The sequence below is a fragment of the Hippoglossus hippoglossus genome, chromosome 6, assembly GCF_009819705.1.
Source record: "Hippoglossus hippoglossus isolate fHipHip1 chromosome 6, fHipHip1.pri, whole genome shotgun sequence".
In the NCBI taxonomy this organism is placed as follows: domain Eukaryota; kingdom Metazoa; phylum Chordata; class Actinopteri; order Pleuronectiformes; family Pleuronectidae; genus Hippoglossus; species Hippoglossus hippoglossus.
In genome coordinates, this window is record NC_047156.1 from 19,864,638 (window position 1) to 19,891,305 (window position 26,668).

The window sequence follows — 26,668 nt, forward strand, 5'->3', positions numbered from 1 at the left end:
AATGAAATATAATGTAATTTAGACCCCCCCCCCCCACACCATGTTTACTTGATATAATTTCCATCTGTATAATTTAGTCAATTTAAAATAAATTAGCTCTCGTGGATGAGCCAAAACTTTGTAGTTTCAATTCCTGAATTTATTTATTTTTGCTTATACTGGTTGCTCATTTGCTTTTGTTTTTTTAATTTGATCATTGTTTATTAAATCAATTGCTATTGTTTTATTAGAGTCCAGTAAAAAACACAGAAATCCTAAGTCAAGGTGGAATTGTTCCATTATATCAGGCTGCAATAACCGATTTACTTATCAGTCTCCCAATTGTTCATTGTTGTGAATAAAGTATGGAAAAATACCCAAAAATGCCCATCAGTATAACCTGATGCCAAAGAGAAGACGTTGAAAACATGAACATATCTAGTTTACCATCATAGAAAACTTGCAAGTACTCACATTCCAGAAGCTGGTGAGAAAAAAAGTTAAATATTAATCAGTTTTAAATTTTGTTGCAGATACATTTTCAGTTAATCAACTAATCTACTCTTTGTTTTACTGGTTTCTTTAAATAAAGTGCCACATTATAGCGAGGACAGATTGGGGCCCAACAACAAACTTTTGCGGGGGACTTATTATAAAATTAATCTGGTCATGATTTTAACAGATCGTAGTAAACTAACTTTACATCTGAGCAAATGTTAAGGTGTTCAAAATCAAGTACAGTCCATTAATCACACTTTTTTTTATTAGAAATAGCATTCGCTGTACACTGCACTGTACACTGTGCACCATAAACATTAGAAAGCATTTTTCTCCTCTCCCATTTCTTTTGGCTGAGGAACAAAATAGCATAGCTGAACTCCAGTTATCAAAATACTATGTACACATAAAAGCTAAGTTCTTTTGTGGAACAAAAAAACATGGAGGAAGACATGATTTCTCTTGATGAGATGGTTTTGATCCTAAATCATAGTCCATAATGAGTCCATCAATCATCCAGGCCTGGTGACTCTCCTTGTTGTATCCTTGATGCTATTCTGATGGCTTCTTCCAGCGAAGGCTGATCACTGAGCTACAGAGGAAAAGAAAACAATGTGCATCATACAAACATGGATTGACATACTGATAATCACTGTGAGTTGATCAGCACTACTGATTTAATTTATTTACTCTGGCACCCCTTTAAAAAGGCATTACCAGCTCCGACAGTGTGTGAACTGATTTTCCTTGATGATAGTCACATGGTGGTAAAGGTGGAAGGCTTCCTTTGCTTTAGTAATTAACATGGTTTAAGATGTTTTACATGATAAAGGTTAGTCACCAGACCTGCAACCTTTGCTGCAAATGAAGCTCCTCAGGGTTTAAGGACCTGAGTAGTTGATACATTGTAAAAACATTTACATAATATGTAGTTAAAGAAAATCTCGTTTTTCATGTAGGGAATCTGTCTGATGTAGGTACAACCAGTTTGTCATTACGTAGTCACATGGTCACCTCACCAATGGGAAACATCCAACCAAATTTAAGGTAAATTCAACAAATTTTCCTCTGCTCTTGCTAAGAATGTTTTTAGTGGTGTCAATGCAAAATGAAATAAAACCACAACTGTAAATGATTATTTATACATTTTCCTTTTTTCAAGAACAGTAAATTACATATAAAACCACACATCCCGTGGTTGTAAGTTTCAGTTTGGTCTGAATGCACCAGCAGGAGGGATGACACGTCTCCACCCCCTGAGCTAACCTACCCAGGATTTATGGTCAAGCCTTTAAGCAAATGGGTGCGAAGAGGCTGGGATCTGGGGTGTGATTATGTGGGTGGGCTTAATTTAACCATTAAGTTCTAATTGAAACTCCTGTTAGTATCACATAAAACTCCTGGCAGTATCATATTAACAAGAACATTGCAATTTTCAGCAAAAAAAAAAAAAGACTAATGTATCCAGTCTTCTTCATCATATCTTGAACTAAATGGAAACCACCCCACCATTCTAATCCCTCCTATGAGGTCGCTCTACTAACCTGCACTGCAATGTGAGTGCCGTTGGAGGTGGCTAGTAACGTGACAGGATGAATTCCATCTTGTTCTTGGCTGTAGCCGGCCTCCTCCACCGTTTGGAACGAGGCCATGTCGGGTGTCATGATGGCCACCTGAGGAAGACAGACATTGTACTCAGATCTATTTACTGTGATGTGGCGTGACAAATCAATTAGTGACCTTTTGTGACACATTTGAGGCCAGGTCCAACAGAGAATTGGTTAAGCACCATAAAGAGTTAATTTGGTAATTTGCCTTGACATGTCACAAGCACTAAAGACTGACGGTTCAAGTACTATTGACCGGTCCAAGGAAGCACATTTGTTTCTAAACTTAAGTAACTGTGACACACTCAACTCTTATTACATGACGTGTTAATGCATAACTTTTGTGTTACACACGAGACGACATGAAAATTAGATCCAAATTAGTTTTTTAATACTTCTGTGCAGTCCCCACTGAACTCTGACAGTTTTTACCTGTTCATCGGAGCCGTCTGTTGTTACCATGGTAACCGAGTGAGAACCTTGTGTTGCCAGTTCGTGGGCTGGGATGGTTATGGTTGTGCCTTCTTGGGTTACCATGGTTATTGTGCCACCCATAGCTTGTAAGTCCGCTTCAGAGATACTGACCTGATGTGAGACACAATACAGATTTAAGATTTAGTTTCATGGTAAATCACTCAGGGTCTTTGTTGAAAAACCCATTGTCCACAAATGATGTTGCCATATAGCCTTTTTGGATTAACATCAAAATACACAATATCAATCTTTATTTGTAGAGGACAAGACAGCAAAATAAGTCATAAAAACTTTAAGTTTAAAGGAAAAATATATTTTTTAAAAACTATTTGATGTATACAAAACAGTCTAGTAAAAACAAAGTTAAAAAGTTTAAAAAAGGAAGTTCAGTCTGGTAAAAAAATCTTGTTTTAAACAGTTTAAAAAGAGATAACAGACAAAAAGAGCCGATTGAAACCCATGGCTACTGTAAAGTCACTTGAAGGCTGATTGTAAAAGCAGTGTCCCTCACAGAAGACACCGATGAATATGTCATGACAGTTTGTGGTGATAAGAGCAGACGACGTGATCTCGGCAGCAGAGTTAATACGTCACTTCCTGCCTCTGTCCACCTCTCGCCTGAATAATACGTTAAATATAGTATAATAAAGTTGAAATGTTATATTTGCTGCTGAAGGTTAAATTAATGTTTATTGCTCAGTATATGCTGCCTCTATGAACAGAGTTATTGCAATCTATAATTACTTCCTTTTTTGATATTTTACAGGTTGGATAATGGGCGTATCTTCTGACTGCAATTTTTCTTCCATTCCTACTGCTAATAATCCGTGGTAGTGAAGACTCTTGAGTTGAACCTACTAATTTTTTTAACTGTATGGAAAGTATTTACTACTCACCTGTTGTTGTGTCCCGTCCTCCTGCGTTACCAAGGCAATGTGCTGCTGACCAACCATTTCTGAGTTCTCCACTGTAAGCTGCTCTGAGCCAGAGTCATCTGCCTCAACCACTGTAGCTGAGTAACTCACGTTAGGGTCATCAATAGCATCTGAATAAAGATACAAAGCATTTGTTAAAATTTGAAATTATGTTATTCTTATTTAATTATTTGTTATTCCATTTTTTTTAAAAAATCAATGTATATTTCCTGTACACTTTCACAGCGTGTACATGAACTATCCTTTCTTCCTGCTGTACCTTAGTTTTTCTTTCATATACATATATTTTTGCTATATATATTCTAATGTAAGTATATTATACTTTCTCCTCTTAACCATAGATCTTTGAATGAATATACTAGTGTTTATATGTGGTATCCAGCTTTGGGGGCTGTCACACATATTCCCAAAGAGTATTATTACAGTAAGCATAATAGGACTGTAACAAAAGGTTATTTTTATTCTTCATAAAAACATATTCAATATTTAAGTGAATAATATAGGTTATAAGGCCAAACTGACATTTCCCCAATTCCTTTGTGTTCATTTCTTCGACAAACAGCTTAAAACGGGAAGATATTCAGTTTATTGTCAGGACAAAATTCATCACAATTGAGAAGGTTGTTAATTGGTTGCAGATATATCTTCTGCCAAGAAGGTTATGTTTTTACCCATGCTGAGGGTTTGTTTATTTGTCAGCAGGATTATGCAAAAAGTACTGAACCGATTAGCACCAAACCTGGTATAGGAATGGGGTAAGGGCCAGGGATGAATGCATTCAATTTTGGTGCAGATCTAGTTAAAGGGGCAGATCCAGGATTTCCACTTTTCTTAACATAGTGAGAAAGAATATTTGTGTCTATTTCAGGAAATAATGTTTGCATCTTGGATCTGATTGTTATCAACAAAATGCAATAATGATTTTGATTAATCATTTGTTCCATAAAATGTTAGAAAAAGGTTAATTAAGATAATTTCCTACAGCCCAACATCATGTATTCAGAATGATAGAATGTTTTATTCCAACAGAAGACTGAACCTTTAACATAAATATATACATGTGTGAGAAAGAAAAACATCAAAATCTCTAACTGAAGACGGTAAAGCCATGAAGGCGATCAGCTAATCAACATGACTAATTGTTGCAGTTTTACATTCAAAGTCAATCTAATACATTCTACAGATTTTATTAAAATTTTTATCAAGATCTTTACACTGACCTGTTGGTGGTTCAAAGTATGTCTCCTGTTCCTCCTCAATGGGCTCGGTGTCATTGTGGGCTGTGCGTTTGTGCATGGCGAGTGTGGAGATCTGTTTGTAGGTTTTCCCACAGTGGTTGCAGTTGTAAGGTTTGCAGGGCGTATGAACAACATGATGTTTGTAAAGGCTGGAGTATTCTGTGAAGCGCTTTTCACACCCAGGCACTGTGCACACATATGGTTTCTCCCCTGGAGAAGCAGGAAAAGAAATTACATAGTCAGTTTTTATTTTATTATTATTACTGTGAGAAGTTGTGACCTTACAATATTGAAGTGCCTTGATATAATGTGTGTTGTGATTCAACAGTATACAAATAATAATGAATTAAATTGAATTAAAACACTGCTTGGTGACTCATGAATTACATGGAACAGACAAAATAACAGACTGAGGCATAGAAGGTCTCACCGGTGTGAATCCTCATGTGGTTCTTGTAGTTGGTGGCACTAGCAAAGGACCTTCCACAAGTTGGCTCAGAGCAGTAGTATGGCCGCTCACCGGTATGTGTTCGGATATGAACTTTACGGATGTTGGAGGTGGTAAACGATCTGCCACAGCCTTCGACTGGGCATTTAAAAGGCTTCTCTCCTGCCAGACAAAAAATGGGAAGTAAGGGTTTAAAGCTAGGGTTTGCAATCCTGGAAAAGCTAGCAAGGGCAGGCTACACTTAGAAAACATGCAACCAATACATCGCACTTTTGTAAAAAGTTACGACCCCAAAACACATGAACGTGCACTGACTGACAACTTCTAGAAGCCGACTCTTCCATGACTCACTTGCCAACTTCTGGCTATCGCCTCTGCTTCAACGATGTAAGTCTGTCTGACTCTCTGATAGTGACAGTGATTTTTGAAGGTTTAAAAAGGGAAAGTCAAGTCTAAATCAATTTTCAGTTCAATAATGTGACCAGATTTATGTGTATAAAATAAAAAATAAATCAATTTGAAGATATAATGTAAAGTCTTAGACATGTTGGTATATTCTGTGAAACATTGATGGTCTCTCTATTAGGTAATAAAACTCTATAAATAATATAACTGCAAAAATCATCTATTTCAAAAATAAACTGGAACATGTTCAAAATGTTGTGCTTCTCATGATGACCATGTGCCTGAAAACTCCTCCAGCACTTTGCTGGCTCTCGGCAAGAATTCAGCTCCAAATGTCTATTCAACAGTTCCTTGCACTTCGTTCAGCCAATCCTGGCACTTGACTATTATCTGTTTTGTTTCAAAAATCAGGTGGTTTATGACTCTGGCCTATTTGTTTGGACCAAAATAACAGAATATCAGCTGTTCATATTTTCAGCTCCCACCAGAAGCACAATTGCAGTTTAACCCTGTGTCACAACCATGACATATAAACAAGATATCTATACAGCTTCAGGCTTAATGTATACTGCAGTGACATTATGACTGTGGTCGAGTACCTGTATGAGTCCGTGTATGCTTCTGAAGGTCACCGGAGGTTTTGAAGGACTTGCAGCAGTTCATCTCCTGACATCTATATGGCTTCTCCCCTGTGTGTGTGCGTGAGTGACTCTTCAGTCCATACCCTAAAATAACCATGAAACAGAAAAGGAGTCACAGACATTCACTGAAGTCCTTATTCCTGGTCAACACATTGAATAACAGCACCCCAGCACACAGCATTTAATCTGATTTAAAAGGTTTAATTATTGGTGCCCATCAATAGACGATTTCCAAAGTAATTTGCCCCAAATGTTCTGATGTCCTATCTCTTTCTTCTCTGAAATATGCAAACTCAAGAGACACAACATAAGTATAATATGTTCCAATGTGTTAAACCATTTTACACATTAAGGCTGAGTTATAATGGCCAGAAAGGATATTTTTTATTTTAAGAATACTATGATGTCACAGTAAGGACGACCTTCGGGATATAAAATCTAATGTAATGTAAATGTAATGAAATTCCCTTTAGGTGTTCCAGAGATACGTTCAAAAGAACCTCTGACCACTAATTTATAATCAGTTGTTTGTGAAAAAGTTAAAGAGAAAATTCAGCTTGAAAACATAATGCCTCTGGTCATTACCGTCACCAGTGTGGAGGCATAAAACTATATGAATATGTTTAAAAGTGACAAAAACAACGTTCACCACTGATACCTGTAGCAAACTTCTTCCCACAGCCCGGATAGTCGCAGACATATGGTTTGTCTCCGGTGTGGGAGCGTTCGTGTACCTGTGAAAAGCACAAAAAACACTGTTCAGCAGTGAGGCTAAGAAATGAACATGTAGTTAACAAATAGGGCTGCACGATATTAGGAAAACAAATGCTATATGCGAAAACGATTTTGAATATTGCAATGAAGATATGACAAATACGAAGTCTGGGGCAGACACCCAGGGAGCCACTAAGTCCACTTACAGTTTTAATGTTTGGAACGTGAAAAGTTATTTTGTTACAGTTCTTACCGGCTCCGTCAGTAATTTACTGCTCCTCTCTGTGACTCTATCATTCGCACTGCGCCAACTGCATCTAGTCAATCCGAGCGCGCCCCGTCCAATGACACTGTTTGTGTGTGCGAGTGTGTGTGAGAGAGAGAGGGAGAGAGCAGGACGGCTGATGAATTTTGATGATGTTGTGGCATCATTTCAAACATATCAACATTTAAACCGTAAAAAGTCATCATCTGAGAGAGCGAGAGCGAGAGACAGCGAGAGAGAGCGAGAGACAGCGAGAGAGAGCGAGAGCGAGAGAGAGAGAGAGAGAGAGAGAGAGAGAAGCTGAGTCTCTGTGTGTGTGTGTGTCTGTGCCGTTACTTTTCCCTCAGGTTATGGGACTATCATAAATAAGCTATGCAAGTCATTTATATAAACAACCGCTTATAGTAACGAATTTGACCGAGGACAAACCACAACTAGAAGTTTCCACAGTAGAATTTAGTGTGGAGGAGGCAGAGGCGGCACGAGATTTGACAATGTCGCCACAATTCTCTGTTCTCTCGCTTCTTCCGACAATGATTCATTGACGCAAAAACCAGACGCAAAAACGAGAGCAATCCATCTGATTGGCCAAGCTGTCTTTTGCGATACGTATACATGTTGATATCGCGATGACGATACGTTTTCGATACATCGTGCAGCCCTAATAACAACATCATGGGAATATGCTTCTAATATCTGCTAATACTATCTTTAAACAATCACATACATGAGTAGAGACAAGCAAACACAACATCCACACTGACCTTGAGATGATGGGCAGTGGTGTAGAGTTTACCACACCCCTCATATTCACAGCGGAAAGATTTTTCTCCTACATTTGTCACCCTTGCTTGCCTGTTGTCTTGACCCTGTAACACAATCTGAAACAAGAATGGGTTAGACGTCATTGTTCAACCTCAATAAAAGGATAAAAAGTCATGAAAAGAAAACAGTAGAAAAGATTCTGTACCCGCATGTGAACGCCATTGTCTCCTTCCACTCTGCTGAAGGGGCCTAAGGGGTTTTCTATATTCTCCACCTTAGGAAAAATTTACAGTACATACCGTCAGAATTATTATGAACATTCACAGTCAAGGGAAATACATGGATCAAGACACACAGGTATGTCATCTAGATCTGTAAAAGGTTAAACAAGATAAACCCCAAGGTCTATATTTCAAAATCTAACCAGGTTAATATCAATATACGGTACATTAACAAATGCTTCATATTGTTTTATCTATACAGATTGCATAAATTTCAGCTATTACAACAAAAAAAAAGAATATGAAAAATAATGACACTTCGGGATCCAAAGGCTGGTAAAGGAGCAAAATGACACAATTTAAAAGAAACATTGTCAGTACAGAATTTGTACACAGAAAATACTCTACACAAAATATAGTATATGAGCATATCAGTTAAAAAAAATAAAAAATATATATATATGTACAACATCAATGGCATGTAAAATTCTAGATATTAAAATAGTATATATACAGACACAATAGAAAAGTGTACACATACAACATATATAAATTGATGGATAGATTATTCCAAAGAATTCAAACTTCCAGGTTGTTGTTTTTTTCCCACTAATTAGCCAAACTGGTGCCACACCAGCACCGTTGGAGGCATAATAGGTTTATGGATGGTTTATGAGGTCTCATGGGGGTTCATTAGTTTATAAAAAAGGAATCAACCTTTGACTGTTTAGGTCTTCCACCCAGAAGGTTATACAGTTTTTTGACCACTGCTGCAGCTTGATGCTGCAGTTGTTACTCATGTTCTGAATTCTTGTGATTGATTTTTTTATTATTGGAAAGAATTTCAGGTTTATTGACACTCAGCATGTCAGGGTTTTTTTCAACCGTTTTGCTGACCCTCAGTGACCTAAAGCACTGCCTTAGCCTCTATTAGTACACTGATGTGGAATGTCTACCTTGGTGGTATACTGTTCAAGCACGCTGATGGTCTCAGGGTCGATGGCAGTGCCTTCAGTCTGCAGGTCTGCGATGGTACCGTCAGCCTGGATGGCCAGGATGGTGTTGGACTGGGGCATGTGCACTGTGTGCTGGATGTAGGCCGTGCTGCCATCCTCCAGCTGCACCTCCTGCAGGCCGCTCTGGTCATATGTATCTTCACAGAAACAAGGAGAAGGAAGTAGAGACAGAAATAAGATAAAGAATCTGGCCTTGAGGTAGGTGTTTATACAGAGAGAATGGATGCTTTCATACTGTACACATCTGTAGACAAAGTATGTGCTACTATGAACAAAACCATTTATCTGTACGAGAGGTAAAATGAAAAACTACAGGAATGTATTTTTGTAAATCCTTTCTTTAAATTTGTATGAACAGTTTTAAAATGATCATAAATAAAAAATATAATATAAAGAATAAAAAGCCAGCCCGTAAGAATATTTCAAGATGTTTCACTGATTGACAACGCAGTGTGTTTGTAAACACACTAAGCTTTCTACTTGCACACAACTTTTCGTTTAGAGGTGTTATGAACAAGATATAGCAGAGGAAATTAGGTGTGCCAGACCAATAAATTATTTTATTACTTAATTTCTCTAATTTGCTCTTGTCTCTTCATTCTGAGTTAAATGGTAAATGGTCTGTATTTATATAGTGCTTTTCTAGTCTTGCCATTCACCCCCATATTCATACAGTGCATCTATGGGCAGCACGTTTTCTATAAGAACGGCACAGCCGTCAGGGGCTATTTGGGGTTCAGTATCTTGCCCAAGGACACTTCGGCATGCAGATGGGGAAGACTGGGATCGAACCGCCTTCTGGTTAGAGGACCACCGCTTTACCCCTTCAGCCAAAGCAGCGACTTTTCAGTTTTAAGTCTGTAATGTTTTGTCTTAAACTAAGAAGAATAAGAATAAAAAGTTATTCTTCAAAAATGACTTGCAGAATTACCTGGATTTAAGCAGCTCATGAAACATGTCAAAGTTCATTCATAACTGAACGACTTTAATTCTTCAAATTTGTATGAGATTCAATTTGATTTCCAACAAAGATAAAAAGTTTATAACAGTAATGAAGAGAGTGAAAAAAGGAACTAAAAATTATCTGAAAAAAGTTGTAGGTGATAAATGTCTTTTACCTTTGGGTGTGTGAATATAGGCTGTTGTTCCATCTTCAAGCTGAACTGCCTGTCCATCTTCAAGCTGTAAACTGTCCACTCCTACAACAGAAAAAATATATATAAAATAATATAATAAATAAATTACAAACACAGTGATTTGAATGCATTAGGTAACCCAGATGAAATACAAATACATCTGTTTCCTATCAAGCTACAAAACCTTGCAACAGTGGTGGGTGGTTTGCCAGCTCACAACAGAGTCAGAACGAGAGTACTATTCTGTGTGGAGATACAGCAGTGTTTTACCTGATTTAGGCATCGACACATGCTGAACGTAGGCAGCAGATCCGTCCTCCAGCTGGATCACCTGGCCGTCCATGATGTGTCCGTCCGAAAAGGAACCTTTGGAGTCATGTTGGATGTATGCAGTGGATCCATCCGCTAGAGTGACAGCCTGCAGGCTCACTGTGTCCATGCCCTCCATCTGATCTCCATCTGGGGAATTATTTGACAATAAATATACGTTAATTGTCAACTTAAGAAGTAAGAACACTGCATTGTGGCAGATGTAAGATCAACGTGTTACGGCTTGTTGTTTTCTAAAAGGATAGAATACTGATACTGGTACCATCTTTGTATCGATAGTTCACTTTTAAAGTCAATATTAAAGTTCCTTAATTAGATGATTTTTCTATTTCATCCCAATTTTGATTAAAGTTTAAATCAAATATGGTAATTCAACATGACAGCTCCTTTCCTATCAATTTTCAGGTATCTCTTTTATGAGACAATCAGCCTTGCCAACTGTCTGTATTACTATGTGCAGAAAAATCAAATCTCATATTTTATTACCATCTATTGAAAGATCTACATTGCCTCACTATAAGTAGCAAAGAATAAAATTACTCAACTCTTTTATATATATATTTTGCATAGTCTGGATTGTTTATAGTAGAAGCTAATAACATAAACAGTGTAAACTTAATTTACCTTTGACCTGTATTTCTTGTATGAAATGTGCTATACAAATAAAGTTTATTGTTATAATTATGAGCTTAATGAAGTTTGTCTTATTTCTTCAAAATAAGCACAGCAACAAAATACACACACACACACACACGATACAGGAATGAAGATTAAAATAAGAGAAACATTTGAACAATTGTCCAAAGCTGTAGTGTAATATTGACAATAAGTGGTATCAGAGGGTCAAGTGCGGACACTCACCTGCCACTGTCACAGCCTCCGTCAGACAGAGAGTGACCGGCTGCCCGTCGGCATCGTGAAACTCTGCCATTCCCTGCGAGTCCCGATTTATCTGGGCCAAGAGCATGCTTCAGCTGCTGGAGTGACACATGCAGGAGACACATTTGAAACGGTCATGTCAGAGACACACAATGGCATGATGCACTGTGCAATATGATAGAGCTACTGGTCCGTTGATGGTAGTAAGACACTTGTTACTAGATGGTACAAATAATTTGTAAAACCAACATACAAAAGTCTTCCCAATAAACTGATGGGTCCCTATTAACCCTGTTTTCCTCTCACATGTCCAGATTTTCTATGCTGAAAGACTGAAAATGGGCCTTGAAAACACAAACAGAAATAATAAAGGTCTTATAACTAATTCAAAACAGTTATCTTTAAATAAGGGCATTAAGGGTAGGACAATAAAGCATTACTTCTTTTTCTTTCTATATACTTTACTCCAGATCTTCTTAAGGATGAATAATTATCTATGTGTGACAATGTTCTAAATATAATTCTAAATTTAAAAAGTACAACGTGACCTGAACATAACATACAGTTACATGTCAAAGCTGAACACGGTTAACAAGGAGCAGCTATTTAAGACACAGCTACACAGGATTAGTAGGGAGACTAAAGTTTAAAACACAGCGTCAGATTTGTGAAACCCAATTCTATTTATGAAAATACAAAAAACTGCATTTTGCTGGGTGCTTTCTTATCATCTAGACATCAGACCATGTCCAGATCAAACCACTGAACCTGGATTTATCTAATCTGGACCACAAATTAAGCATGAGCTCATAACACAGTTTGAAATAAGGTTAAGGGGATTCCACAACCTTGTTAGTGCCAATGAAAGCTGCAATTAAGAGTCAATTAATCTATAAATTTAAAATTAACAATGCATGATCATTTTGAGGGTTGTAGTTAAGGCTCAGGTGCTGTTCCAATGCATGTTGTTGACAGGTGTTCCTTTTATTTTGTCCAACACATTAAAACCAAAGAGTGTAAGCTAAACGACAGACAAACAACAGTTCAACAGTATCCTCGTTCACTTTGATTAAAGCAGGTTAACTGCAGGTCTGCTGTATGAGACTGCATCAGTTTGACATGCATGTTCCTGTCAAACAAGTGAGTACATCAACATAGAAATGAAATAATCTATATCTTAAAACTGGATTCTGACAAGAGGTACACATTTCCAAGTCCAAGCCTCAAGTTCAGGCGACAACACAGAATTATCTTTAAGACCTGTGTCCTGTCAGTGACTGTGTTTTCATGGAGCATAATCCCAGACATATTTCTATATAATGACAAACTAAATTGTAAGTGCTCCGCTAAAACACCAAGCCTGGTGGTTTGGAGCAGTAGGGAAGTTGTCATCAAGCTTTGTTTACACCTTCACTGAACAAATAGATTTAGCTTATTTTATAACTGGTATCAAAGACCAGCATTTGTGGGGCTTTCCTGTTACTATATTTGACTTGTTTTCACCTGGCTCTGCCCTGATGTCAGTGTCTGCTGTCGTCGGTGCTGTTTTTGGCGCTTGTTGATTTGAATAGTAGTATCTGGGGCTAGCTAGTTAGCAAGCTATGCTATGCTATGATGTACACATGTACGAGTTGCCACACATGTCGCTATGAACATAAACATAATGTGACAAGTGTGTTAAACCGACGGTGTTGTCCGGCTGACGGTGGCTGGTTAGAGCACCGCCGGCATGTGTGTACGGTCACATACGGTTATAACGCCCTGTCATAACGGAGCTAGCGTGCTAGCCACCATGCTAACTGCGGTGGTAACAGCGCAAAAACCCGCTGTCACGACTTTAATTCCACGGCTATCATGACACTGTTTCTCCAATACCGTCAGGTTAGAAGCGAACACTTGGTAGTAGTTAGTATCGGGAGCCCCTGCTGACTGTGTGTGGAAGCTGGAGGGGAAGCTAGCTGCCTCCGTGTAGCTTCAAGCCGTGGAATTAGCAACGCAGTTCGGAAACAAGACCGGGGAACCGCTGCGCTAAGAAACGATAACATAAGCATTTTGACCCGCTGGGTGTCACTTTATTTAAGCCAAATCTGTCCTTTCTACGCGTGTTCAGAGTCCCAGCCGCAGCCTGTCGCGCACCCCTCCTAGTAGAGATGGCTGTAGGAATAATGCACACTGGGTAAAAACCAATTTATAAACTAACCTCCGAAAAATTTCCAACAATTCCTCCTGTTCGACCACCATGCACCAGTGCAGGAAACGCTCCGTGGTGCCCGCACGCCGGGAACATGTACACCAGCACTGTCCTCCGGCCCGCCTCCCCACACACCAGGCCCCATGGTTGGCTAGAGACTCACAAATCCCGCTGCTATTGGTCAATCAACATGTCCATCATCGAGGATTCGCCTCTGGTATTGCAGTTATTCATCTTCCCGGGCCCCTGCAAGACGCCATTCCGCGTCGGTTTTCGTATTGTCTGAGGGTTTGGACTGAAAAAGCGAAGCGCCCTCGTCGAAAATTAATATTCAAACTTCCACACAGGACGAGTTCTGACTGAGGGTGGTGTGGTCGGAGCCGCACTCAGCCGCGGGATGTGGTTAAGTTTGTTTTTTCTGCGACGTAAACAGCGACGTGTGGTGAGGTTTTTCAGCCTCCATGTTGAAAACAAGGCGATGTGGGAAAAACAGGGGGAATGTGGGCAATGGAGTGAAGAGCGCTGTCCGGCCTACATCTGTCAGACTGTGAGGCTAGCGTCACATCTGGAATATACAGGCGACTGAAAAATCAAACCATGAATAAATGAAAAACACAACAAATGCAGATGTTTCCACACATGTTAATTTACATGGTGTAATTTGTCAATCATGCCATAATTCATCATCATTATTCACAAAGTTCATTTGAGTAATCCAAGGGATAAAGAAACTTGTCCTTCTTGATGGGAGTGGTCCCCTCTAAGACTTTGACGACCTTTTACCCACAGGGTAACTGGGTGAATTATGAAAATTATGTGATTCGTATTCTTATATAGTTCAGCACCAATGGGATAATGGTCCATGTTAGACAGTGCTCAACATCACCATCATCAAAAGATGAAATGGAGGAATATTTTTGAAAGAAATGTTGTGCCCTTCCCAGATTCATAAAATCTCTTTAAAGGTTCAGTGTGTAGAATTTAGTGACAACTAGTCGTGAAGTTTTGTTGCAGCTGAATATCCCTCACCTCACCTTTTAAACATGAAAGACAACCTATATGGAAGACTTCAGTTGTCTTAAAATGAAAAAAATGTGTTTAGTTTGTCCAGTTTGTACGACTGTAAACAAAAATTGGCGGCCTCCGTAGAGAGGACCCGCTCCAGATGTAAATATAAAGGGCCCATTCAAGGGTGAAGAAAACAACCATTCATACAATTTAGATGAAACACACTAGTGAGAACATCACAAGGATTATTTTATATTCAATTTCTGCCACTAGATCTCTTTCACCTAAATCTCACACACTGAACCTTTAAGGTCGCATTGAAGCTGAGCTGTTGGCTCATGGTGGCCCAACATTGTTAATGTTGGTTTCTCCTTTAATTTGTAACCTGTCATGTACAGTGCACATTTACATGAGGTCTACATTGTTGCAAAATGCATAATGTCTAAATATAAAGTGAGCTACATAAAGACAATACAGTTAACACTATTTATGAAAAACATCATTCTGCACAGTTTTTATTATGTTCATATTATCTCCATCTTTAAGTGAATTTCCCAGCATGGGATCAATAAATCTTATCTGATTATAAAATAATCTATAGTATAGTATAGTATTTCATTGTTTGTGCTGTTTGATCAAATGCCCAGGCACATGTTCACTCTGAGGACAGGTACAGCAAGGTGTACTTAATAACCTGTTCACCTCTAAAATCATCATACAGTTGAATCATTTCTGATGATTTGGTTTGTGGTGCTGTTAAATTGGATTGGATTATGCAGCCTCCAAAAAATTGAAGCAGCACGTACAAGCCTCTGATGTACCTGTGGTCTTCAAATTCAGAGGCAAAGAATTTCACAGTATGGCTCCAGGCCTGCAGAGCGCAGCTTTACTGAAGGTCTTTAGTTATTGGTTTAGTGAGAAACAGAGTCTCAACCAGGATATACACTCAGCGGCAACGTTGTAAGGTACACAATTACTTACATATTCCACAACCCAGCTGTCCTGCCATGGAGTCGTTTTTTATGATGCACATAATATGTAATTTCAATATTCAAAAGATGTTAATTCAGTGATATTTTAGCACTGAGGTCATTGTTAGCAGTGGTGTTAGAAACATGGTTTTGCTACATATCCCCCCAAAAAGTCGTGATTCTTTTGTCATGTGTTCATGGTGAAAGTTCATATGTCTGACGTCTCTTTCTGTTGTTTCTGGTGTTTCTTTGAAATGTTAATCAGCATCTTTTTGTCCAGTTACAAAGCAATGCCAGACTAGACAGTAGAATCTAGCTGTACAGTTTTTTAAACTAAACTTTTAGCATCGATCACATACGTATAGATAAATCACTGACAAAAAAAGATAAGTGCAATATAAAGGACAATATTTATCATGAAAATAAAAATGGGAAACAAATTGAAAAAGACAAGTGTGCGAGAGTATAGTAACAAAGAAAATTCACCTAAAAACACAAATTATGATATGTTTTTGACATACATTTCATTCATGAACACAAAAACGTGGGGTTATTTGTTCGTGTATTAACATTTAGGTATATGGAATTTGGCGAGAAGCAAATAATGAGGGGAAAAGCATCACTATAATCAAGACAACGTGGTATAATATTTCTACAGTCAAAGTTAAAGTCAGAGACAATATTGTCAACATTAACAGAGTTAAAGTGTTTCTACTGCGCGCCATGGACATTGATGTGCACGATCTAACGACAACGCCGCGCGCCAGCGGAAACAACGTCATTTGTGGCGCGTCGCCGGACGCGAGTGCAAGAGCGAGCATAAACCTGCCGTGATGGAAGAGCTGAGAACAAAACCACCCGCCACGAAGCGGAAAAAAGAGGAAGAAGAGGACGGAGGACTCGGAGGGATAGAACTGGAGACAAGGCTGAGCGAGCAGGTCCGCCTGCACAGACACCTGTATGACCACTCCATGAGGGAGCACAGAGACCACCACATGGCTCAGAAGTCCTGGAGGAAGATCGCGCAGACTCTCGGGAAAGACGAGGTTTACTGCAGGAAACTGTGGAAGAACATCCGCGACCGCTACGTCCGGGCGAAGAAACGCGTACACGCTCGCAGCGGCGAGGATGAAGAAGAGAAGCCGTTACCGATCGTCTTGGACATGGACTGGCTGTGCGACTTCGTCAAACACCGAGAGAAGGACACGGAGGTAGAAGATACATCAGATTTTACTTTGTTATCGGTTCAATATTAGTTTTTTCGTAAAAAAATTAATAAATTCATTAAAGGGGACATTGTATGCCCATTTTACCACAAGTTGATATGGTTCCTTGGGGTCTTAATGAAATGTCTGTAACATACTTTGGTCAAAATACCACAAGGATCATTTAAAACAGCACCCTATTTACCCTGTATAAAACAGCCCTCCACAGAGTGACCTGTTTTGAGTGCCTGTTCCTTTAAATGCTAATGATAGTTCCTGTGGTGGTTAGGTTTGTACAGTTTTGTATAGACTGTACTGAACGTATTGAATCTACTGGAGCCTCAATTTCCTCTTGGATTAATAAAGTGTGTGTCTCACTTATCTTCTCGTCAGTAACTCAGCACATCTTGCTCGGTGTAGTTAAGAGTAAGAACAGCAGCACGAAAACTAGAATTACCGCACTTCTGTTGTATGCCTCCAACCAGTGCCGTTTCCGTGTACATATTTTTACATATTTTTTTTCCAGATTCATATAAGGTCACTGTGACCTTTGACCACTGAAACGTAATCACTTAACTGAAAATCTTTGTACAAGTAACAATTGATAAGTTGAATAAATTCCCTCAAGCAGTCTGCAGACGTGATACAGGTAACAGTAACATGAGGTCACTGTGACCTTGACTTTTGACCTCCAATCACCAAATATCCAATTCAATTTTGAGTCCAAGTTAATGTTTGTACCCAATTTGAAGAGATTCCCTAAAGCTGATCTTAAGATATCATGTTTAAGAAAAACAAACATAATTCGAAAGGCCACCGTGGCCTTTGGCTACCATAATGAAATCCAAGTTCAAGTGAATGTCTGGGCCAAATGTGAAAGAATTCCTCCCTGTCCCAAAAATATCGCATTCACTAGGCAAAAATCATGCTTTGTGAGGTCAAAGTGACCTTGACCTTTAACCACCAAATTCTATTGAGGTCATCTTTGAGTCCAAGTTAATGTTTGTACATCAAGTTGATATTAAGATATCACGTTAAAAAAAAAAGACATGTGACCTTGACCTTTGGCTACCAAAATCAATTGAGTTAATCCTTCTGTCCAAGTGAATGTTTGTGCTGAATGTGAAAGTATTCCTTGTTGGAGAGAGAGATATCACCTTCACAAGGCAAAACATGTGCGATGACCTTGAACTTTGACCACCAAATTCTAATTATTTCATCCTTTAGTTCAAGTGAATATTTATACCAAATTGGAAGAAATTCCTACAAGGCATTCTTGAGATATCGCATTCGGACGGACAACCCCAAAAACATAATGTCTAGAGGCACAAAAAACGCTGGAATAACAACAAAAAGTAAACGTACACAACATTTTCAGTTTCTCAGTTAGTGATTCATGGATCTTGATTACTGAAGATTACTGATATCTATTAGTGTGTAATTTGGTGCAGCTTGACTGAATTTAGGGGGACTGTAGGGCCTTGGCTGAGGTCTGAGCTCTACTGAGTGCCAGTCAAGTTTCACAATTCTTTCACATTTTTCTAACATCCCTGGAACTGATCAAAATGTTAACCGCTCTAATTTTTTTTACATCAGGACACTGCAACAAAACCATGCAGTCCTGCAGTGGAGTCACCAAACATCTGCTCAACGGCGGAAGACTTCTCATTACCAATAATCATCTCGGCCTCTTCCACCGCATCGGGCCTTCCACCATCTCCCTCACCTGCAGAGCCCCCATCGCCATGCCTCTGTGCGCCCTCGCCGACTGCATCCGGACGAAAAAGGACGCACACCGACGAGTCCTTATCTTTGAGGTTGGAGCAGCTGCAGGTGGAGAGGGTGAAGTTCATGCAACAGTACAGAGAGAACCAGAATAAGCAGGAGCTGCCGCAACAAGACACACCACACACACGGTTTGCTCGGGTTTTAGTGGACATGTTGGCTTCAGTCGATGAGGCATACCAGCAAGAGGCCATGCACAAACTGTACCAAGTCATGTACGAGTACACTACAAAACACCCCCGGCTGCCATCATGACAGTGTTCTGTGGTGTCTTCATTTAATGTTTGTTTCTCTTATCATTGTTGCATTGTTATTAATATTATTGTTTTAAGTGGGGTTGCATTGCTTTTCACATTGCATTGTGTAATAAAATACTTGGTTTGCTAACCATATATACATGCTTTTGATTGCTTTAACCCAGCACATGCAGGAAAATTGTAGTTGCTCAAAGACTGATCTGTGATAACTCAGGAGACGTAGCACCCATTCAGACCCTGTTACTACCTATTATGCTCCTGTACAGCTCATTATGTTCTCAACTTACCATATTAAATGTAATAAATCTCTCCAGAGTAGTTATATCCACTCATCCAAGAACATGCTCACCAGTCCCTGAACAACCATCATAGACAGGCACCAGCTATTTACTCCTCAATGTTATTGAGATTAAATTGACTATGTAAATGTGGTCTGTGTAAAAGAAATATCACCTTGAAACTGAGGAGATAACAAGGATAACTTGATGCTTTTATGTGAAGTAAGAGATTAAAAAAAAAAAAAATAGTTAATAGTTAATTAGCTAAATGTTTTATTGCTCAATCAATAAGGCCACTTCAGTTCAGGGAATGTCTCTTAATTACATGGGTAAGAGTCCTTGCGGTGTTAGGAAAAATGACTTCAGGTTATTCCTCGCCGCAATTGCAACGTTGGATGCTCGTGTGCAGCAGAATCTCCCAGGGTCTCTCAGGTTGGTGTGTCTTGTCAAAAGGCTCCTCCACTCACCAGGTATGAGTTCTCCCGATGCCCCTGTGTTGCCCGTTAAGTTGGGTGGGATGTAGCGGCGGCACGTCAGAGACTCTGCAGCATCATTGTGTGCAAGCATGTTGTGGAGGGCAATACAAGCCTTCACGACGTCCACAGCCTTTTCTGGGTTATATTCAATGGACCTATCCAGAATCTTCCAGCGTGCGACCAAGATATCGAAAGTGTTTTCAATGACCTTCAGGGCCCGTGAGTGGTGGGAGTTGTAGGTCTTCTGAGCATCATCCAGATTGACACCTGCAAAATTTACAAAAGATATTGTAATGAGATTAAACAAATACAAATGTCAGAGCCACTCTTCATACGATAAGGTAAGCTGTATTGATCCCATCAAGAGGAAATTCACTTGTCATAGCAGCAGACGGTCAGAATGAGGTAGACTAGAGAACATGAGTATAAAATAGAATAAGATAGGCACAAACATTTTATAAAAATACAGGCAATACGTACATAATATAGTATACACCTTTACCTACAGATAGAAATATTTGTGGAGGAATGTACTTGGATGAAAACTGTATTTGTGCATTATGTATGAGATCTTGAAATAGATACAATTTCAATCATATTGTTTAATATTTTGAATTTATACCTATTTATATATATATATATATATATATATATATATATATATATATATATATATATATATATATATAATATATAAATTCAAAATATTAAATATGATATGAATATAAAAACTATGTAACTGAATTTCACAATAAGAGGCATACATATAATAAATAATAAGTACTGTATACCTTATACAGATAGAAATTCAAAGAAATGTGCAAGAGGACACTGATGTGCAAAAGGACATTTTTATCAAAATAGTGCAATTAATGGTGAATGGTTGTGATATGAAACCCAGAGCAATGCTTATTTTACATTAGGAGTCTGACAGCAGTATGAGGCGTTCCTTCTTACACTGTGGGTTCAGAAGTCTGATGCTGAAAGAGCTGCTTCGGGCCCCCACAGTGTCATGTAGGTCAGGGGCGCTGGGAGAAAGTCTATATAATTACATTATATTAAAAAGGCAGTGCAGCAGCTTTGTGAGTTATGTATGAATCTGAATAACCAACAACATTTTATGCCAGTTTTGACTTGGAAATTGGACTTGAAACTTGGTCTTTAAACAAATTTGTTTAAAGACCAATGTAATCCAATATTACCACCACTGAAATCATTTAAGTTCACGTTATCCATGTCACATTTGTGCATCAGATAGGCAACACAAAAACGAGACTGAATATCCTGAAATTAAATTAAATATTAAAAGATAACAAATAAAAAAGTAAGCCTACTGCTATATTACTCTCAAAGTACTATAGAAAATGAAATTACGTTTTTGTTAATGGTCATCTATAGTCAACTTTTTAGCCTTGTAGTAACAGTCCCTGGCCAGTGGGGGGGTACTCCAACAGCCCCCTCAGCATCCCTACTTCCAGCGTCCTTGATGCAGTCATGGGGTGAGAGGTGTTGTCCATGATGGATTTCACTGACAACAAGTGTAAGGCTTAAACGCATTACCTGAGTAAGGCCGCATTAAGTTCTCGTGCAGAGGGAAGGCAGCATCTCCCAGGAAGACGTGGGGCAGCTTGGTGCCGGAGCCAGGCAGGGCCACCGGCTGCGGGAGCCCCAGGGTTTTGTGCACCAGCCTCGACCCGAAGCGACTGATGCGGAAAATCCTCTTCTCGTTCTCACAGTCATACGACGCAATGTCCACCATCGTGAAGCGGTGGTGCGCGTCACAGGTGGCAAACAGCTCGATGGACTGTGCGCCGTTGTAGTAGACGGAGTCACTGCCCGTCCGGATGCTGACGCGTCTGTCATCGATGCAACCTACACAGTTAGGGAAGTTCCACAGTCTCCAGAAGTCCTGTGCGATGTCCGTCCATTCGGTCCCTTTGGGCAGGGACACGTAGTCCTCCTCCAGCGCCTGCCAGATGGCCGAGCACATCTCGGACACGATGCGGGACACGGTGGACACTCCCAGCTTGTAGCTGTCGGCCACACTCCTCTGGCTGTTTCCGGACGCCAGCAGCCGCAGTGTGACCGCCAGCCGCTCCGGTAGATCCACCGGGCTGCTGTGGGTCCTTTCGTGGCGAACGAAGGGCTCGACCCGACGGAGCAGGTCGTCGAACCGCTGCGCAGACATCCCAAAGTAGCTGAAGTGCCTCCCCTCGTCCAGCGTCCTCATGGGTTTCACCAGGACGCTGAATTCCCCCAGGACACTTCGGCCGTCGTTGGGAGGCCGAACTGCCCACCGTCTCTTCCGTCGCCTTTTAGCCAGCAAGCTGAGAATTAAGAGTTCCTCCTCCTCGAACATCTGCAGGATCATCCGAGCCGCCGCCATTCCGTTTGTGTCCTTCTTCTTCTGTGGATGAGGCTGCCGCATTATCTTTAGCTTTACCGCCACCAGCTGGTAGGTAGTGTGGATCAGGAAGTCTTATATATTATCTATTCAAGGAGCATTATGTCCACCACCGTTTGTTATTAAAGCTTCTATAAACGTTCATTCATGTTTTTGTTCATAGGTAATTTTATTTATTAAACACGTGTCATGCAGGGAGGGGGATTCAAGATGCTGCAGGAACATTAAAAACAACACAGAGACCAAATTATCAGAAAGAAATTTAAATCTAAAAGCACAGTAGGAAATTACATTTTCAAGCAAAATAAAGAATTCAAAAGGGAACAATAAAAGAGAAAAAAATAGGTAAAAGAAATATGAATGATAAATCTGTATCATCATTTAAAAATAAGTTGAAAGGGGAAAATAATATAAATAAAAATAGAATGAAATATGATGATTACCTTCAAAGATAGCTCCGTTAAAGGCATTGTGTTCTACCTTTCAATGGATCAGTGATCTAAGGGGTCTCACGGGGTTATATTGGACTATCATGTCTGTGGTGTATTTGGAAGCAGCTCAATTAAGAGATTTTAAAATGAGTAGTAAAACTAAGTCCTGTGGCTCATTGGTAGCTAGTGTAGAGATATAGGAGCAGGGATGATGTCGGCTTTTTAAAAAAGATTTGGTTAAAGTTCTTCCAGCTGAATTTTGGATGACTTGTAAGTGCACTAGTAATTGCAGTGCTCGATTATACTGGAGATAAAAGCATGAATCATCCGTTTTTCCACACCAAGTTTTGTCATGAGGTCTCAATGTTTTAAGGTTAAACTGAATTTCCCTTTAATTTTCTCAAACTTTCTACAGTAAGATCTCTTGACAGTGGGGTTCACCATGAACAAGAGTTAAGAGGAAATTCTTGGTCACCTATTAAGGACTTAATAATATACTAAAATAATATTTATTATGAGCAAGTTATGCCATAATGAAAATTATGAATTCCCTTTGAGTTTCTCCACATTTTCTGCAGTAATATCTTCTGAAACTTGACAGGCTGTGGGGGGATATAGGGTATATACTGTATATATTTATATATATAATGAGGGACCACATGACCGCGGTTTCTCAGCGGCGACCCCTATCGTTCAGGAGAAGACTGCAGTGAGTCACCATATGTCAACAGTGTGGGGGACACGACAGACTCTCACCGCCTCGGTCTGACTCATATAGCCGCCGTCATGTTCACAGGGATGCGGGAGGAGGAGCAGGAGGACGCTGCGGCTCTGAGGCAGCAGAGGAGACTGAAACAGGCGATCAGGTTCCTGCACAAAGACTCTGCTGATCTGCTGCCTCTCGATGGACTCAAGATGCTCGGCACTTCTAAACAAGGGGTGAGCCCCACCTGACAGGCCTAATAACATTATTATCACATTTATCCTATTTGGACTTGTTCACTTTAACAACCGTTTAAACTGGCTGAGCCACTGCATGTGTCTGTCATGTTGTATATTTTACATCGTATAGTCCAGCCTCTGTAATATAATATATAAAGATAATATTTTTTAAATTATGACAAATGTATGTCTTTTTTGTTGAGGGGGCAGTGAAACACAACCTGTAAATGTTATATAAGTTATTACACCTGGCTGGTATATTGGAAACGGATGATGAGTATAATGTTGCTTTCACACCAGTGAACTAGTCTGGGGTTCCTTTGAAACATTATTAGTAAGGTGCATGCATAAAAATAGAATTCCCATATTGCACGAATTAAGACTCAATCTTAACCATACTAAAATGTTGTGATGGTTTCTGTCACGGGGTTAGCCTGTGCCCTGTAAAGACCCAGCCAGTATAAAGGAGGAGGCTGGAGGTCCCGGGGGGAAGTGTGTGATGATCTTACCTGAGTCAAGCCAGTGCAAACTGCAAGGGCCCAATAGTTATAGCGGTCATTGCCTTATGCAGAGCTGAGTTTTGTGTTTCACCCAAGTTTAACTTTTTTGGTAGTTTTTGTTAACAGTATTATTTCTGTATTCTTTTGAATTTTTTTTACTTCTGTCTTTATTTTCTTTATAATTGTGTGTTTGTGTCTCTTACTCTGACATTTAAATTTCACTGACATTCTCACCCTTGCACTCAAACCTATAAGTAACTTGGTAAATGTTCTTGTGAAGTATGTCATTTTAGTTGATCTGCATGGTCTCTGGACACTGAAGAAGCTCGCTGAAGTTCATCGGACAGTGTCCTTATAGAGTCTTAACTGCAGCTCCACAGGAATGAAATGAGAACTTGGCCCATTTTCTAACCATGCTTGTACTGTTTTTTTTTTATTTTGACTGCAGCAGCCGCACCATATCCTTCAGAAGCGCCTGCTGGAGTCCAAGCTTTCCCGGGAAAGGATAAACATGTGCGGAGTGACGGTGAACAACGGAGGGGTCCTCCTGAGCTGCACTCCTTTAAATCCACGGGAAGATGAGGAAGAAGAGAGGGAATATTTGATTTATGTGCAATGTAAGGTGAGTGGAAGATGGCCAGTTGGTTACGGTGCATACAATATGTTGATAAAAAAAAAATACTGTATTACAGTTGCTTCATCAAATTGTTGTAATTAAGGCTCTGTTGCATCCTTCATACAGCCATTTCCACCTTGACCTCCTTTGTGTGTCTGCAGTGTGTAGGACAGGAGGTGAATGTGCTGATCGACACAGGCTGCAGACTGAACCTGATGTCCTCGCTGACTGTGGAGAGATTAGGGTGAGAGGATTCAGAGCTCACACTCTCAGCATCTGTCTATTTGACTGACATTAGTTAATTTTCAATGTAATGCTTTTGTTTCTCCCAAAGTTTGAAAGAGCTGGTGGAGGAGAACAAAGAGGAGATGGAGGGGTTTCCATTTCAGAGCAAACTCTACATCGACGGCCACATCAAAGGGCTCAGTCTGACCATCGGACAACTCAGGATAATGTGCTCATTTGCCATACTTGGTAAGGAAGAGAAATATGACTCATTCGAGAGTAGAATGACTCCTTGAGACTGTAGCCACTTTGACATTATTGTCCACCATTTATTTATATGTATTTTGTATTTGCAGAAAGTGACAGGCCACTGATGTCGCTGGGAAACAAGACACTTAAGTCACTAAAGGTAAATCATTTCATTCACCTTGACTCAAACTCAGGAACAGTTAAATATCTTCATAAACGTATAGACACTGCAGATACTATAATAATTGACTGATTTTGCTTTTTTATAGTGTGTAATTGACACTGAAAAGCAGATGTTGGTGTTTGGGACAGCTGTGAGGGAGCAAGTTCCATTTGTTAAAAGGCCATTCAGAGAAAGGTAACATGATCGTTTTATTACCTTTAATTCATTGTCACTGTCTGAGTACATGTCCTCTTTTAAAAACACATTTCAATCAGAAAAATAAGTATCAAATTACTGTACCATTGCAAACAAGTGGGACAAACTGCATATTGTGGCAAAAAGCACAACTGTTTCATGCTGTATGATGGTATTAGACATTTTTACTTGATAACTTGAACATGTTGTGTTAATTTTATTTAAATTACAGATACTTATTCCTGCACTGCTTAAAACTAAATGCATTGTTGATAATATATGTCTTTTTACAAGAAAACTGTGGTCTTATCAGCATGTGTAACATATATAGACACTAAAGCTATGTATTTTGGCAGATGCTTTGCTCCAAATCTTAATTTAAACAAGTAATTTCTGCTTCTTTTTCTCTTCTATTTGCGCAGCAGCTCCTCTGACTTCAGAGACCTGGGATAGTGATCTTCTCACCACCAACACACAAAGTGACCAAAAGCAATAGAAATACTCTTTACTCTTATAACTAGACCATTAGGTTATTAGGGGAAATTCAGATTTCTCACCTTATACATTCTCACTTTCTCTCTGCCCATTTCCTCAATGCAGTCATGGGTCATTGGTGAGGTCACGTTACCATAAAGGCAGCGGTTAACACAGCAAGTTCCTCGTGTAGCACCGACAATAAATAGCATCCTTGTAGCATATTATATTATTTACTATTGTGACTACAGTAGAAGTTGTAGTGCTGTAAACATTATAGTTATAGGTTGTGATAGAACTGTGATCTAAAACTCTTAATTATAATAATAATAATAATAATACATTTTATTTCATGGCATCTTTCTAATCACCCGATGAAACCTGACAATACGTCATACATCTTGTATTCTACATTATATTTATATCTGAAATCAGGCTCTGAGAAAAAGCTTTGCACAATGTACTGCACACAGACCAACTGTTTATCTACTGTATTTTATAATGTTGTTAATGTGTTTTCTAGTCTGAGACATGTATTTGCATCGAGGTCACTGCCTGACAGTGACTCTTGTAACTTGTTTTATCATGTGACTGTCGTAAAGTACATCAAATTAAATCCCAAATCATGTATTTTCTTATGTGCTTTTGCATACTTTGCTAAAAAGAAGATTCAGCACCTAACACACAATGCAACATACAGTATATCACTTTAATAATTTGTCCCTGTGCTATTCTATCTGAGGACCA

General features: G+C 39.3%; 5 protein-coding genes across 9 annotated transcripts in view; 2 read left to right on the forward strand and 3 right to left on the reverse strand.

Annotated features, from left to right (window-relative positions):
- The window catches only part of swap70b (switching B cell complex subunit SWAP70b), a 43,342-nt gene extending 35,809 nt beyond the window's left edge, over positions 1-7,533 (reverse strand). Inside the window, exon 1 of the mRNA XM_034588493.1 lies at positions 7,515-7,533. The gene's annotated coding sequence lies outside the window, so the exon portion shown is untranslated. The remainder of the gene's footprint in view (positions 1-7,514) is intronic.
- Positions 725-14,163, reverse strand: znf143b (zinc finger protein 143b). Of its 2 annotated transcripts, none has more exons than XM_034588489.1 (15): positions 13,752-13,823; positions 11,534-11,649; positions 10,613-10,801; positions 10,325-10,405; positions 9,147-9,343; positions 8,175-8,243; positions 7,969-8,085; positions 6,884-6,959; positions 6,184-6,309; positions 5,162-5,341; positions 4,714-4,941; positions 3,455-3,603; positions 2,517-2,669; positions 2,022-2,150; positions 725-1,069 (listed from the first exon to the last, which is right to left on the reverse strand). In XM_034588489.1, the coding sequence occupies exons 2-15, from the start codon at positions 11,637-11,639 to the stop codon at positions 986-988; spliced, it is 1,884 nt and encodes a 627-aa protein (XP_034444380.1). In that variant the 5' UTR covers positions 11,640-11,649; positions 13,752-13,823; the 3' UTR covers positions 725-985. The 2 variants fall into 2 exon arrangements, with proteins under 2 accessions (XP_034444380.1, XP_034444381.1); XM_034588490.1 differs by having other exon boundaries at positions 728-1,069; positions 11,534-11,646; positions 13,752-14,163.
- Positions 12,994-22,165, reverse strand: LOC117763405 (protein ALP1-like). Of its 2 annotated transcripts, XM_034588497.1 has the most exons (4): positions 21,283-22,114; positions 19,844-19,989; positions 18,727-18,731; positions 12,994-13,643 (listed from the first exon to the last, which is right to left on the reverse strand). In XM_034588497.1, exons 1-4 carry the CDS (start codon positions 22,106-22,108, stop codon positions 13,628-13,630), a joined length of 993 nt encoding a protein of 330 aa, XP_034444388.1. In that variant the 5' UTR covers positions 22,109-22,114; the 3' UTR covers positions 12,994-13,627. The 2 variants fall into 2 exon arrangements, with proteins under 2 accessions (XP_034444388.1, XP_034444387.1); XM_034588496.1 differs by lacking the exons at positions 12,994-13,643; positions 18,727-18,731 and having other exon boundaries at positions 19,506-19,989; positions 21,283-22,165.
- On the forward strand, positions 16,483-24,123 carry LOC117763406 (transcription factor Adf-1-like). 2 transcript variants are annotated; one of them, XR_004614152.1, is made up of 3 exons: positions 16,483-16,932; positions 18,523-19,089; positions 24,113-24,123. XR_004614152.1 is itself a non-coding variant. In XM_034588498.1 (2 exons), exons 1-2 carry the CDS (start codon positions 16,555-16,557, stop codon positions 18,964-18,966), a joined length of 822 nt encoding a protein of 273 aa, XP_034444389.1. In that variant the 5' UTR covers positions 16,483-16,554; the 3' UTR covers positions 18,967-19,103. The 2 variants fall into 2 exon arrangements, 1 of the variants encoding a protein (XP_034444389.1); XM_034588498.1 differs by lacking the exon at positions 24,113-24,123 and having other exon boundaries at positions 18,523-19,103.
- On the forward strand, positions 23,258-26,551 carry LOC117763408 (nuclear receptor-interacting protein 3-like). 2 transcript variants are annotated; one of them, XM_034588500.1, is made up of 7 exons: positions 23,258-23,496; positions 24,448-24,621; positions 24,777-24,859; positions 24,950-25,089; positions 25,197-25,249; positions 25,359-25,447; positions 25,873-26,551. In XM_034588500.1, the coding sequence occupies exons 1-7, from the start codon at positions 23,344-23,346 to the stop codon at positions 25,898-25,900; spliced, it is 720 nt and encodes a 239-aa protein (XP_034444391.1). In that variant the 5' UTR covers positions 23,258-23,343; the 3' UTR covers positions 25,901-26,551. The 2 variants fall into 2 exon arrangements, with proteins under 2 accessions (XP_034444391.1, XP_034444390.1); XM_034588499.1 differs by having other exon boundaries at positions 23,259-23,496; positions 25,870-26,551.
- The last annotated feature ends 117 nt before the right edge of the window (positions 26,552-26,668 follow it).

Excerpts from the sequence above, each read along its gene's own strand:
- LOC117763406 (XM_034588498.1), top strand. The coding sequence starts at position 16,555 with ATGGAAGAGCTGAGAACAAAACCACCCGCCACGAAGCGGAAAAAAGAG. Across the intron at positions 16,933-18,522 it reads ACCGAGAGAAGGACACGGAG|GACACTGCAACAAAACCATG; the intron begins GTAGAAGATACA and ends TTTTTACATCAG.
- znf143b (XM_034588489.1), bottom strand. The coding sequence starts at position 11,639 with ATGCTCTTGGCCCAGATAAATCGGGACTCGCAGGGAATGGCAGAGTTT. Across the intron at positions 2,151-2,516 it reads CAGACGGCTCCGATGAACAG|GTGGCCATCATGACACCCGA; the intron begins GTAAAAACTGTC and ends TGTCTTCCTCAG. Across the intron at positions 1,070-2,021 it reads GCACTCACATTGCAGTGCAG|CTCAGTGATCAGCCTTCGCT; the intron begins GTTAGTAGAGCG and ends TTTCCTCTGTAG.
- LOC117763408 (XM_034588499.1), top strand. The coding sequence starts at position 23,344 with ATGTTCACAGGGATGCGGGAGGAGGAGCAGGAGGACGCTGCGGCTCTG. Across the intron at positions 25,090-25,196 it reads GTGCTCATTTGCCATACTTG|AAAGTGACAGGCCACTGATG; the intron begins GTAAGGAAGAGA and ends TTGTATTTGCAG. Across the intron at positions 25,250-25,358 it reads AGACACTTAAGTCACTAAAG|TGTGTAATTGACACTGAAAA; the intron begins GTAAATCATTTC and ends GCTTTTTTATAG.
- LOC117763405 (XM_034588496.1), bottom strand. The coding sequence starts at position 22,150 with ATGCGGCAGCCTCATCCACAGAAGAAGAAGGACACAAACGGAATGGCG. Across the intron at positions 19,990-21,282 it reads CTTAATGCGGCCTTACTCAG|GTGTCAATCTGGATGATGCT; the intron begins GTAATGCGTTTA and ends TAAATTTTGCAG.